We start from the raw sequence: 14,987 nt of genomic DNA on the forward strand, positions 1-14,987 counted from the left end.
ACACCCACCCATCCCTACACACCGTATTGTGTCATTACGACACATATCAGATAATATCCAGTCAAGCCGCGAAAATATAGGCAAGGGTCACCTTTCAGAACACTTCCTCTCTATATACAATCCCACCCCAAGAACAAATACAGAATATAGATTTAGATACAGATATAACATGCTTATCATGCTTGTGTACAAATATCAGATAAACATATATCAAAATAGTTAGACTTGAATAAAAGTGTCCTACTCAGTGCATATTATCAGAATATCAAATCACATAATCTAGGGTTTGGTTAGCCCTTACCGACCCTACAGTAGGTCTATAGTTGATCAGAGCGATCTGTGCGACCCTAGGAAAAATTTTAGAAACTTGGGCTCACATGCCTGTATGGATTGCCCGTGTGGGCCCACACGCCCATGTGGCCCACACACCCATGTGGCCCACACGCCTAGATTGGCCTGGCCCAAAACCCACAGGCTCGTGTGGCATGCCCTTGTGGGCCTACAAGCCCAACTTGGCTTAGCTCGTATGGCCTACATGGCCAAACTCACACCACCACACGGTCGTGTCTTGTGCACGACCATGCCCTCCTCAATCACATTACCGTGTCTCATACACAGCCATGCCCTCGTCAATCACACGGCCAACCACACGGGGGACTACACGTCAATGTGGCATCGACAGAATAGGTTTTTGGCTTTTTTCGAAGTTCGATTTTCTGCGTTTTTGGTATACACCTGGTACAATTTTGATGCGGAAACACAACACCTAAAGTTGACCAACAAACTACCAAATTAGTCGCTTTAATTGACACTAAACTGAACTACATCAAAATAAACAACCTTTCCATTCTACCAGAACCCTTACCTTCGAATGAGTAATGGAGATTTCGCACAATTAAGGCACCGATTGGAAACCCGCAGCCCCTTGATCTTCTCCTAAACACCAAATGAACCCCATTAACCAATGATTCATTAACCAAAAAAAATGCACCTACCAAACTTACCAGTAACTCAAAAAGAGCACCAAAATAATGAGATACGAAAATTCAACAGGAGATAGAAAATCAAAAAAAAATCGGTGGCAAGGAAGAGAATGAGAAAATGGCAGAGAGTAGAAAGAAAAAATTAACCTCAAGTTCTTCTGGAAATTTTGGAAGAGAGGAAATTTTGAATAAGAAAAGAAAAGAAAATGAAAATCAGATATGATGTTAGGAATCCCTTAAATTCCTCCTCACTATCCCACTAACAACCACTTTCTTAGAATTTAAACTCAATCAAAACTCTACTAGTCAATTGAGCAAAAATTAACGCCCATGCCAATGAAGGGATTTGAACACAGGACTTCCAACATAATAACTCCCTTACCACTCGAACCAACAAGCTTATTTTGATATGATTTGACAGATATTATTAAATAAGCCCATTGAACAAGGTAAGGTTTAGATAAAAAAATAACAAAATTTGTAAACATGGGACTTGAACCCAAGACCTCACACACACACCCAGAACACTTAACCATTGAAGCAGATACACATTTGTGTCAGATATATACAGAATTAGAAATAAATTATTCAAGGTGTTACAACTCTACCCCTTAAAAGAAATTTTGACCTTGAAATTTACCTAATCAAAACAGATGAGGATACAGCTGATGCATCGAGTCCTTAGGTTCCCACGTGGCTTCCTCCGTGCCATGGTTTTGCCACAAAACCTTTACCAACAGTATAGGCTTCCTCCTCAGAACCTTAATATCACGATCCAAAATCTGAACCAACTCCTCCTCAAAAGTTAAGTCCGATCTAACCTCAATCTCCTCAATAGAGACAATGTGTGATGGGTCAGATCGGTATTGCCTCAATATCGAGACGCGAAACACATCATGGATACGGTCCAACTTTGGAGGTAGCTCCAACTGATAAGCGATAGGTACCACACGCTTCAAAATCCAATACAGTCCAATAAACCTAGGACTCAACTTGCCCTTACGACCAAACCTCAAAACCTTCTTCCACGTAGAAACCTTAAGAAACACGAAATCACCCACACATTATTCAATATCTCTCCTCTTCAGATCTGCATAAGGCTTCTGTCTATCAGAAGCAGCTTCAAATGATCCCAAATCAGTCTAACCTTATCCTCAGTCTCGAAAACTAATTCAGGACCCAAAACCCGATGTTCACCCAACTCAGTCCAACACAACGGAGTACGATACTTACGACCATATAAAGCCTCGTAAGGTGACATCTAGCAGTAAATAATCTTCCCAACTACCTTGGAAATCTATTACACAACTCCGAAGCATATCCTACGGTATCTGAATCACCCTCTCAGATTGACCATCTGTCTGAGGATGGAATGTAGTACTAAAGTCCAATCTCGAACCCATAGCCTCGTGTAATTTCTTCTAGAACTGAGGATCTCTATTAGAAATTATCGAAATAGGAACCCCATGCAGTCTTACAATCTCAAAGATATAGATCTTCGCTAGCTTCTGCAGAGAGTAGTCCATTCGAACTGGAATAAAATGAGCAGACTTGGTCAATCGATCCTTGATGACCCAAACAGAATCCTTCTCAATGGGTGTCAAGGGCAATCCACTAAAGAAGTCCATCGTCACTCATTCCCATTTCCATAAGGGAATCTTAACAGGATGTAACAAACCTGAAGGCAACTGGTGCTCATTCTTAACTTGCTGGCTCGTCAGAAAACGAGCAACGAAATCTGTAACCTCATGTTTCAATCACGGCCACCAATACAGTTCTCGGAGATCTCGATACAGCTTATTACCACTGGGATGCATAGCATAAGGGGTAATATGCACCTCCCTCAGAATCGACTGCCTCAAATCAGAATCATTCGGCATACAAATTCGACCTCGAAAACACAGAACCCTATCCTTATTCAGCCCAAAATAGAAGTACTACCACTCTCAATCTGACAAAACCGCAAACCCAAAGACTCATCCCCTAACTGCTTATCCCGAGTCTGATCAATCCAAGTCAGCTTAACTTGTAACTCGACTAGCAGATTCACATCATCAAACATACTAAGACAGTGAACATCACCCTCAAATCAGTCATCGCTCTACGACTTAGAGCATCAGCCACCACATTGGCCTTACCAGGATGATACTCTATCATGCAGTCATAATCCTTGAGTAGCTCAATCTAGCGACGCTACCTAAGATTCAACTCCTGGGTAAGAAGGTACTTGAAGCTCTTGTGATCAGTGCAGATAATACACCTCTCACCATACAGATAGTGCCTTCAGATTTTCAACGCAAAAACCACAGCAACCAACTCGAGATCATGCGTTGGATAATTCCCTTCATGTGTCTTAAGCTGACGGTACACATAGGCCACAACTTTACCATCTTGTATCAATACACATCCCAAACTGACGTGCGACACATCACTATATACCACAAATTCTTTACCAGATTTAGGTTGTATCATCACAAGAGCCTGAGTCAAAACAGACTTAAGCTTCTCAAAGCTCGATTGTTGCATATTAGTCCAAACAAAAGGAACATCCTTACGCAGAAGATTAGTCAAAGGAGCTGCAATCAGAGAAATCCCCTCGACAAACCGTCGATAATAACCCACAAGACCTAATGAACTATAGATTTTAGTTATGTTCTTAGGCTATTTCCAATCAAGCACCACCTCAATCTTTCTCGGATCAACTTAGATCCCTTCAGCAGAAACCACATGCCCAAAAAAAGTCACCTTACGCAACTCTAACTCACACTTACTCAACTTAGCGTAGAGCTATTTCTTACGGAGTATCTGAAATACTATTCTAAGATGCTCATCATGCTCATCTTCAGTCTTAGAGTAAACCAAAATATCATTGATGAAGACCACGATGAACTGATCTAGATATGGCTGAAACACTCGGTTCATCAAATTTATAAATGTCATCGGAGCATTCGTCAGACTAAAAGGCATAACTAGGAACTCGTAATGTCCATAACGAGTCCTAAATGTAGTCTTATGAACATCCACCTTCTTAACTCTAAGCTGATGATACCCAGAACGAAGATCAATTTTCGAAAACACTAAAGCCCCTCGAAACTGATCAAATAGATCGTTGACCCTTGGAACTGGATACTTATTTTTCACAGTCAGTTTATTCAGTTGTCGATAATCAATACACATCCTCATGGTCCCATCCGTTTTCTTAACAAACAAAACTAGTGTCCCCGCAGAAACACACTAGGACAGATGAAAACACGATCTAGAAGCTCTTGAAGTTGAGCCTTAAGCTCTGTAAGCTCCTTCAGTGCCATTGGTACAGAGTGATAAACACCGGAGCTGTACCTGGTAGAAGCTCAATGCCGAATTCAACATTTCAATTCGGAGGTAAAGTCGGTAACTCCTCAGAAAAGACATATGAAAAATCCCTCACTATTCTGATATCCCCAATAGAAGAGTCCCCAGAAACTGAAACACTGGCGTAAGCCAAATACGCCTCAACCCTTTCCGAACCACTTTCTCAGCTACAAGAGTAGAGATCACATTAGACAGATAATCTCGATTCTCACCGATCATAACCACCTCCTTATCATTCTCAGTCCTTAGAGCGACCCTCTTAGACGTACAATCTAAACTGACTCAGTGCTCAACCAACCAATCCATACCCAAGATCAAATCAAACTCTTCAAGCGGTAACTCTATTAGATTTTCCAGAAATACAACCCTTTGCACCTCAAACAGAACATCCCTATAGAGTTTACTAACCGGGACAAACTGCCTAATAGACTCAGTACAATAATTTCATTAAAAGTGCTCTCAATAGGAATCCCCAGTTTTTTTAGAAATAGTACTAGCTATATAGGAGTGTGTAGAACCTATGTCTATCAGTGTAATATAAGGTATATCAAAAATAAAGAACGTACCCATGATAACATTAAGAGCATCTCTATCCTCTCGGCATTGAGCAGCATAAACCAGTGCAGGCTGCCACGCTTCTGTCTGACTAGCACCTCTGGTCGGTGCTCTCTGTCCACGGCCCATACCATTACTACCTCTAACTGGTCCATGGGCCCTAGGTGGCTGCTGAATTTCCCTCTAATGCTGTACAGAACCCGGTTCTGAAGCTTGCATCTGATTTTCCCATTGCGGACACTCTCTAATACAGTGCTCTAAAGATCCACACCTTAAACAAGCCCCTAACCTTCTCCAACACTCGCCCAGATGGTGCCTACCACAACCCCCACACAGCTAAATCCCAGTAAGGGCAATAGGAACCCCCACTCTAACCGGTCCATCAGGTTTGGCTTTTTAGGGCTTTTAATAGAACTAAGGGTTCTAAATCCCTCTTATTCTTTCCTCTTTCTCAGTCCCAATTCTGGTGCTCCACACGCTTAACTCTCTCGGCGATCTTTGCCTTTATCCACAAGAACAGAAAACTTGCGCTCTCTCTACAGAGCAATCAGTACCCTTAGATTATCTCTCAGACAGTCCTCAAAGTGGACACATTTATCATATTCGGACGCCATCATGCCTCGAGCGTAGTGACTCAACCTCAGAAACTTGTCCTCATACTTGGCCATTGATCTATCACCCTACATGAGATTCATGAACTCATGGCTATGAGCATCCACATAACTCACGCCCACATACTTCCCCTAGAAGGCAATATTAAAGAAGTCCTAGTTTAGACAACCCGGCTGAGTACCCTCCTCAACCGATAACCACCACTGATATGCCTTGTCACGAAGCAATGAGACTACAGCCTTTAGTTTTTGCTCGGGAGTACAGTTTATATCATTCCTAATGCTCTCGGTGGCCTCCAACCAATACTTGGCCACAGTAAGGGCGACTCTAGTAACACCCCTGAACAGCTCAGCACCATTAGACCAGAGTCATTCAGTTACCAACCCACGGACCCCAAATCTAGAATGGGGTCCAGCAACCCTCATCAAAATCCTTAACATGGCTTGGGACAGTGCGTTGTCCCCAGCCGAACAGCTTTGAGACCCAGTCTCAGTAGTAGGTGAAACCAGTGTCTCACTCGTATCTAAGTTTGGCATACTGCCCAGAGAGGAAGACTTAACTCGGGCCCCCTACGGCCTCTACCATGACTACGAATACCACGTCCTCGTGTTCCACGAGTGCTCATTGTATATTTCAAATTTTTATCTACATTATAGCGTTTTATGTATCAGTTCCAGTATTTATTAACATATATTTTATGCATAAATTATCAGAATTTCAGAAATGTTTACAGAGATTTTAGTCTCTAACTATTTCAATACAGTTTCAGAAAGTACTATCTATAGTGTTTTCCGAATATACTATCTAAGTTTCAGAAATAATTATAGGATCAACGCCGGAGACTAGGTGTACCACATTCTTTCTCAAATTATACAATTTATTTGCAAACCAATTCTTTTGAAACAGAATTTTGGAACCCAAAATTCACAGCCCGAGTTTTGCAACCTGGCTTTGATACCACTAAATGTAACACCCCAGACCCGGCCTGGACGTTACTACTGAATCTGGAAATGTCACAAGGAATGGGTTTTGAGAACTGAGTTGTTTTGATAAACATATCAACTTTTATAACTCATTTACATTTATGATTATTACTGAAAAATGTCATTTAATTAGTTCATTTTCCAAAACACATATTACAATGGAGGTTTAATAAAATCGATACATTCTGGAAATATGGTTTGTATTATTAGAAAAACCTTCATTTGCGTAAAATTGTTGTTTTCATAAAACATATCGAAGCATGCGAATTTTCAACAAACCAAACATCAACAATTAAAAACCGTACAGTCCAGAGAGTACTAAAAATTACAACTCTCAAATGAATTCAGAATTTTAAGTAAACCATAAATTAATAAGTTTTAAACAGTTTACAATTGAGTCCACTGAGTCTCCGCAGCACCGATCCGCCTAAGTCTGTGGATTACCTGAACAAAACAGACAAACATATGTGGATTTTCGTAAACTTAGTGTGTAACCTAATAGAAATAAACCTACAATTTATACAAAAATCACATATACATTTGGATTCAGATCGAACCTAAGTCCTTTACGAAAATAGATAACGGAATCAGATATATAGAATCCTACCCCCATCTTCTACACACCATCTCCAACCATCCCAATACACCATGTGGGGTTAAACACACCCACCCATCCCTACACACCGTATTGTGTCATTACGACACATATCAGATAATATCCAGCCAAGCCGTTAGAATATAGGAAAGGGTCGCCTTTCAGAACACTTCCTCCGTATATACAATCCCACCCTAAAAATAGATACAGAATATAGATTTAGATACAGATATAGCATGCTTATCATGCTTGTGTACAAATATCATATATACATATATCAAAATAGTCTGACATGGATAAAAGTGTCCTACTATGAGCATACTATCAGAATATCAAATCACATAATCTAGGGTTTGGTTAGCCCTTATCAACCTTACGATAGGTCCACAGTTGATCGGAGCGACCCGTGCGACCCTAGGGAAAATTTCAGAAACTTGGGGTCACATGCTTGTGTGGAATGCTCGTGTGGGCCCACACGCCCAGATTGGCCTTGCTCGTGTTGCCCATATGGCCACACTCACACCACCATACAGTCGTGTCTTGCGTATGACCATGCCCTCGTCAATCACACGATCGTGTCTTGCACATGGCCAACAACACACCGTATCGCGTCGACAGAACAATTTTTTAGATTTTGCGACAGTTGATTTTTTAAGTTTCAGGTACACACCTAGTACGATTTTGATGCGAAAATGCTTTCGGGTCATACAAAACCTAAAGTTGACCAACAAACCACCGAATTAGTTGCTTTAATTGACACTAAACCGAACTACATTGAAATAAAAACCTTTCTATTCCACCAGAACCCTTACCTTTGAATGAGTAACAGAGATTTCGTACAATTAAGGCATCGATTGGAAACCCCTAGCCCTTTGATCTTCTCTTAAACACCAAACGAACCCTATTAACCAATGATTCATTAACCAAAACAAAAAAAAAGTACCTACCATACTTACCAGTAATGCAAAAAGAGCACCGAAATAAAGGGATAAGAAAATTCAACAGCAGATAGAAAATTAAAAACAAAATTGGGGGCAATGAAGAGATGGAGAAAATGGCTGTAACACCCTGAATTTGGGCCTAGAAGTTTTGGGCCTTGAGCATGGGAGCGGTTGAAGGCAGCTTATAATATTCTGTTGTGCATGAAAATTTCGTAGTTGAAGGCTTGTTTTAGTGGTTAAGTGTGCTGAGAAGTGTTGGAGAAGTCCTGGGTTCAAATCTGGACTCTAGCAAAAATTTTGGTTTAAGGTGAATCAAACCTTGGGTGTAGTAGATAGGCCTTAAGAATATTGTCGGAGAAATTGTGACACAAAAAGCCTTGTGGCTTAGTGGCAAGTAGCATGTGGAGCATTTAAGGGGAGGCATGGGTTCGAATCCCATGGCAAGCAAAGAGCATTTATTTTGCTAACAGGGGGCGACAAGAGTTGGTGTTGAATTTAAACTCTGATGTTGGAGGGATCCCACATCGGGAAGCTAACATAAGAGTGGATACGAAGCTGGCTTTAAATAGAGAGAACCATGAGGAGAGTAAATGTACCCTTCTTGGCTGATCCCTTTCGCTTTATGGCGTGCTCGTTTGGGTTGGGCATCGGCTAAGAGTGCTCGGAGCGTGGATTAACTCCAGTCTCCAATCAAGTGTGTATTTCTCACTACTCTAGCTGTAGGATGGCTACTTCGGGCCGCGATGGGCCGAAAAGGGCCATGTGGGCCCAATGGGCCTACAAGCCCAATTGGATAAATTGTTTGATTGTGTAGTAAATATTGGACTAGGCTAGGTGAATCTCATATTTGTGGCTAGATTTGGGCTAAAAGGGCCACACGAGTGTGTGGGCCCATTTGGGCCGAGAATGGGCTTTAGGGCCATTCTTATTGTTATCCCTGTTTAGAATACTTTAGTTTACCAAATTACTGAAATACCTCCAGTTGTAAAATTACCAAAGTACCCCCGGTTTATAAAATTACCCAAATATCCTCGATTTGTAAAATTATCGAAATACCCCCGTAAGGTAGAATTATTGAAATACCCTTGTAAGGTAAAATTACCGAAATACCCCTGTAGAGTAGAATTACTGAAATACCCCTGTAAGGTAGAATTACCGAAATACCCCTGTAAGGTACAATTATTGAAATACCCCTGTAAGGTAGAATTACCAAAATACCCTTGTAGGGTAGAATTACTAAAATACCCTTGTAAGGTAGAATTACTGAATACCCCTATAGTGTAGAATTACTAAAATACCCCTGTAAGGTAGAATTACCGAAATACCCCTGTAGGGTAAAATTACTGAAATACCCCTGTAGGGTAAAATTACCGAAATACCCCTGTAGGGTAGAATTACCAAAATACCCCTGTAAGGTAGAATTACCGAAATACCCCTGTAGGGTAGAATTACCGAAATACCCCTGTAGGGTAGAATTATAGAAATACCCCTGTAGGGTAAAATTACTAAAATACCCCTATAGGGTGGAATTACCGAGATACCTTGTGGGGTAAAATTACCATTTTGCCCCTAGGGTGTTAAATGACTGTTTTGCCCTTGTGGGCAAGTAACTGACTTGGATGTGTGGTTGACGGATTTGATTGTGAATATATGTTGGTGATATGAATGACTTGACTGTGATTGTTTGATTCGAATATGGACATGATATTCTGATTCTGTATGTTGTATGCGATGACATGTATATCTGTTGCATGGGATATGGGTTATATTGATGGAGGAAGCGTTCTGGCAGCCTCGCTGCAATCTGGTGGCCTCGCCACATATATCTGTTCTGGTGACTTCGTCACAATATCTGGCAGCCTCGCTGCAATCTGGTGGCTTCGCCACATATATATATATCTGTTCTGGTGGCCTAGCCACAATATCTGTATCTAGTGACTTCGTCACAATATCTGGCAGCCTCGCTGCAAATTCTGTGGTGTGTAGCGAATGGGTGGGTCGAGTTGTCTCCCCACATGGTGTAAGGTTGGTACGGGGGTGTATACGGATGGATTGGGTTGGGTTTGCATTCACATTTTGATTCTGATTCTGTTACCTGATACTGATTCTGATTCTGTTACCTAATTCTGATTCTGGTTCTGATTCTGATTCTGTTACCTGATACTGATTCTGATTCTGTTACCTAATTCTGATTCTGATTCTGATTTTGATTCTGTCACCTGATTCTGATTCTGATTCTGATTCTCATTTTGATTCTAGTTCTGATAATGTTTCTTATTCTGTAATGGGCTAAGGCCCATCTAGTACTGTCTGTTATAATGGGCTAAGGCCTAATTGATACTGAAACTGTAAGTAGGGCTGGGGCCAAACTTTTAATTCTTTTATATGATTGACTGTTCCTTTTATATAGTAGGGGATTTCACACTGAGTTTTCGGAAACTCACCCCGTTTATTAACCTTTCAGGTAATTTCCAACCTTAGACGGATCGGAGCTGCGATGGGCTCGGAGGAAGCCACACATACTGTTTATGTTACAATTTTGATTATTACTTTTAAATGTTTTTATATGGGTTGTAGTAAAGCCGTTGTAATTTTCTGGATTTCAAATTTGGAATTTTATTTATTGTTCTTATAATTGCTAGTATTAGAACACGGTTTTCCAATGCAACTACTGTTGTTCAAAACATCACGTATCCGCAATTTTTTTTAAATCAAGCTTCCGCAACTGCCAAGATTTTCACAAAGTTGTTAAGAATGTTATTCAGCTGAGGTTTCTAACAAGGTTTAAAAAGGGTATAAGTTTTTAATTATTAAGAAGGGTTTTTAATGGAAACATGGTTTTCGAAAAACAGTTCAATGTGACATGCCAAATTCGAGCCAAACTTCTAGGCCAGGTTTGGGTTGTTACAATGGCAGAAAGCAGAAAATAAAAATTAACATCAGATTCTTTTGGGAATTTTGGAAAAGAGAGGACATTTTGAAAAATAAAATAAAAATCAAATATGATATTAGGAATCCCTTAAATTCCTCCCCACTATCCCACTAACAACCATTTTCTCAGAATTTAAACTCAACTGAAACTCTACCAGTCAACTGAGCAAAAATTAAAACCCATGCCAACGCAGGGATTTGAACACAAGACCTTCAGCACACTAACTCCCTTACCACTCAAACCAACAAGCTCATTCTGATATGAATTGACAAATATTATTAAATAAGCCCACTAAACAAGGGTAAGGTTTAGATAAAAAAATAACAAAATTTGCAAGCATGAGACTTGAACCCAAGACCTCACACACACACCTAGAACACTTAACCATTGAACCTAAGACCTCTCACACACACCTAGAACACTTAACCACTGAAGCAGATATGCATTTGTGTCAAATATATACAAAATCAAAAATAAATTATTCAGGGTGTTGCACCGTGTTTGTAAACTAAACCCGTAAATATTTTTATTAAATATTTACGAGGCTAGCTTAGTAGCCAATTGATTTTTGGATTAGTGAATTTTGTGAAATTAAGAGTTATTAAGGTTCAAGGACTAAATCACGTAAGGGTTAAAAGTTGAATTATAAATTGAAATAAGTTAAAGGGACTAAAGTAGCAAAAATACCATTTATTAAATAGTGAGATAGTGATTGACCATGTTTTAATGATTAAGCATGTGTGTATTATGTATATATATTATATATTAAGTTATAATAATAAAAACAAAAGAAAGAGAATGATTCATTATCTGTTACATGCAAACAAAATCATGAAAGAAAAAAGAAAGAAATAAAAAGGAGAAAGTCACGCAAGGGTAGGGGTTTGGAAGTTCAAATCCAACTTGGTTAGTGCAATTTAGTCCCTATGCTTGTAATTTTTATATTTTTTGAATCCTAATACTTAGGGCTACCCGACCCATATTGTAATTTTTAGTATTGTTCAAGATTTTAAATATTGACATGGTTGAATAGCTTAAGTATTAGGGATTAAATAGATATATTTTTAAGTTAGATGTGAAAAATGACTAAACTGAAATTAATTGTTGATTTTGAACAATAGATACTAAATTATGAAAATTTTGAAATTATGGGGTCAAATTTGAAAAGAGGAAGCTAAATATGGTCTAGAGTGAAATTAGTATAAAAATATAATGTTAATTGTGAAGGTTAAAACTAGTCTCGCTTTAGGGACTAAATTGATAAATAAGCAAAATATAGTGTGTAAATTGAAATTTAATGTGAAATTGAAATGTGTAGTATTAATCTGATTTAATTGTTTTATTCCGTAGCTAACATTGTACCGGAATCCTCGAGTAAAAAAGGGAAGGATAAAATCGATGTCGAATAGCTCAAAAATCACAATTTGTGTTTCTATAATTCAAATTAAATAGTAGATTATTGCATATATAGTTGATTGCATATGGTAAGCATTTGGGGTGAGTACTTTGGTACTTGGGAATTGAATTAAATTCGTAATTGAAATGAAATAAATTGATTTTGTATATTATGAAATATATTGATTATGAATATATGTGTATTGAGAAAAATGTGAGTATTATCAAATTGAATAAATGATTATATGTACATTGGTTGTATTGAAAAGTAAAATGAATCCCTATTAACTGTATTGGGCTGAGTTAGATATAGATGGCATGCTCTAGATAGGAAAAGTTCAAGGATTACTTCGACCTCAAGTTGATTAGGCATTGGGTGCCAAACTGGTGTATTGGTTGGATCCGTGTATCTGTCTGAGTCCGTGTCGTGTTAATATGGGTAAGTAAAATAATAATTTATGTGATTGATATTGAAATAACAAAGATGAGAAATGAATATGAGATGAGAAAATGTTGAAATGGCAAAGATGAGAAATGATTACCAAAATGAGAAATGAAATATGAAATGATGAATTGAGATGTGAAACTTGAACGAATTCAAGTATTGATCAAATATATGAATCATGCCATTGCAGGAGCTGGTGTATTCAAATGTTAAATGAAATGCCATTGATATGTTCTTATATATTTGAACATGTGAAAATCTTAGTAGATGTGAATAAAGAATGAGCAAAAAATTATACTATTGAATTGAAACACATGAACGTAGCTTACTTGTTGCATTTTTCATTTTAAAATACTTATATCAAGTTTATGTTATTCGGGTTATAGAAATACCACTGAGTTTTACTCAGCGTGCGGTTTTGTTTTTCATGCCCAGGCTAGGTACTGTTCAATTTATTGCTAACTCAGTGTAAAATCATAAATCCTGAGCTCAAGTGTGGTGATATTTCATTTTGTAATGGCATTTACCTAGGGAGACTTTTGTTCATATTGTTTATAAGATGTTGCTAACTTAGTTGCTAGTGAAATGATGGTTAATTGTTTATATGATGGTGGTTGAGGCTATGTTGGTTTGTTAGCCTAGTTTATATTTTGGCATATGATAGTTTAAAGTTTGGTAGCTTAGCATAATGCTTGGCATGTGGTTAACTTCATATTTGGTAACTTTAGAAGTTGAAAGTTAGTTCAAATATGGTAAATGTGATATGAATGAAGGTCTTGAATGTTTGATGTGTAGTTGATGTATTTGAACATCTAAAATGTGGTACCAATGAGAGTACATTGGTTAGGCATATTAGGTGATGAATTTGGTGTATTTTGGGCATGTTTAATCGTGTTTTGAATAGGTTAAATGATTGGTAATTGAGTTGCTTAGTGCCCAAGTAAGTAAAAAATGGTAAACTTGAGTTTTAAAGTACTTTTGGGTGTACACAGTCTGGCAACACAGGTATGTGTCACACATGGGAAACCCACATAGGCGTGTGACCTATGTCAAAGAGTTACAAGGCCTGGCCACACGAGTGTGTGATCCATGAAATCAACATTTTTTAATTATTTTCTAAACTTCCATAATTGTTTCAAATTAGTCCCTGCCTGATTTAAACTACTTTTAAGGTCCTGTAGACTTGAAACAGGGGTTGTAAGAGTAAATTTTATTCTGTATTGGGTAAATCAGCAAACTTAAATTAAGTGCATTCCACTGGCATCATAGAAGATAAACTAAAAAGATAATCATAGACGGAGTATGGACTAATACTCTGATGCTAACTGGAATAGTCTTGTATGTATTCGAATTCTGAAATTTAAGAAGGGATAAATAGTGATAAGAGTGTAGACAAGGGAAGACCAAGTTTAGAAATGCATAGCACAATTTTTTATTCGAATGTATAAGAATCTAGCATGAAAGTATTAGATTGTTGTGATCTGCCCCTGCATATTATAATGTTATTATTTAGTTTATATGTTGATTATGATTGAATTAATTGTTTGATTCGTTAGTAATGATTGTGACCCTAATCCGACATTGGAGAGGGGTTAGGGGTGTTACATTTAGTGGTATTAGAGCTATAGGTTCAGCCGATTCTCGGCCTAAGTCAAGCTCATAATTGAGTCTAAAGGTACATGCCAAAGTTGAGTCAAGTTGAGTTGGGATTTGGATGCTGATTATAATGGTTTTTTTTATAGCTAAAAGATGACAAATGAATCAGATAATGAAGTGGAACAAGAGTTCTACTCTAGTGATGAGCATAGTGGTGATTGTGAGGCAACGGAGTCAGTAACTTCGAATGTTAACCCAACTAGTGTTCAAGAACCTAAATTTGAGCGAGATAATAATGATGGAGCCGATGATTCACATTTATTTAGAGCTATCGTTGATGCACTTTAGGGTGTTGCAGGAACTACGTCTACTACAGTACCTGCACCGAAGGTTCGATGGGCTACAGTAAAAGAACTGTGGAGATATGGTGTGATTGAATTTTAGGGTTGAAAGGGGTCGATCCCTCAGTAGTAGAAGATTGGATTGAATCCACTAAACACGTTTTGTAACAACTTGATTGCAACTCATGTGAAAGCGTGATTTGTGATGTTTCTCTACTGCAAGGACAAGTGTATACATGGTGGCAGTCGGTAACACGA

At 38.5% G+C, this 14,987-nt stretch overlaps 1 protein-coding gene across 1 annotated transcript; it reads right to left on the minus strand.

Moving 5' to 3' along the window:
- Positions 1-1,627: 1,627 nt before the first annotated feature.
- On the minus strand, positions 1,628-2,244 carry LOC107959126 (uncharacterized). Its single transcript, XM_016895111.1, has 2 exons — positions 2,131-2,244; positions 1,628-1,936 (listed from the first exon to the last, which is right to left on the minus strand). Exons 1-2 carry the CDS (start codon positions 2,242-2,244, stop codon positions 1,628-1,630), a joined length of 423 nt encoding a protein of 140 aa, XP_016750600.1.
- Between the last annotated feature and the right edge of the window lie 12,743 nt (positions 2,245-14,987).

This window comes from Gossypium hirsutum, chromosome A06 (assembly GCF_007990345.1).
Source record: "Gossypium hirsutum isolate 1008001.06 chromosome A06, Gossypium_hirsutum_v2.1, whole genome shotgun sequence".
NCBI classification, from domain to species: Eukaryota; Viridiplantae; Streptophyta; class Magnoliopsida; order Malvales; family Malvaceae; genus Gossypium; species Gossypium hirsutum.

Coding starts and splice junctions, on each gene's coding strand:
- LOC107959126 (XM_016895111.1), bottom strand. CDS start 2,244: ATGTCACCTTACGAGGCTTTATATGGTCGTAAGTATCGTACTCCGTTG. Junction 1,937..2,130: donor TTTTCGAGACTGAGGATAAG/GTTAGACTGATT, acceptor TGGATTTTGAAG/CGTGTGGTACCTATCGCTTA.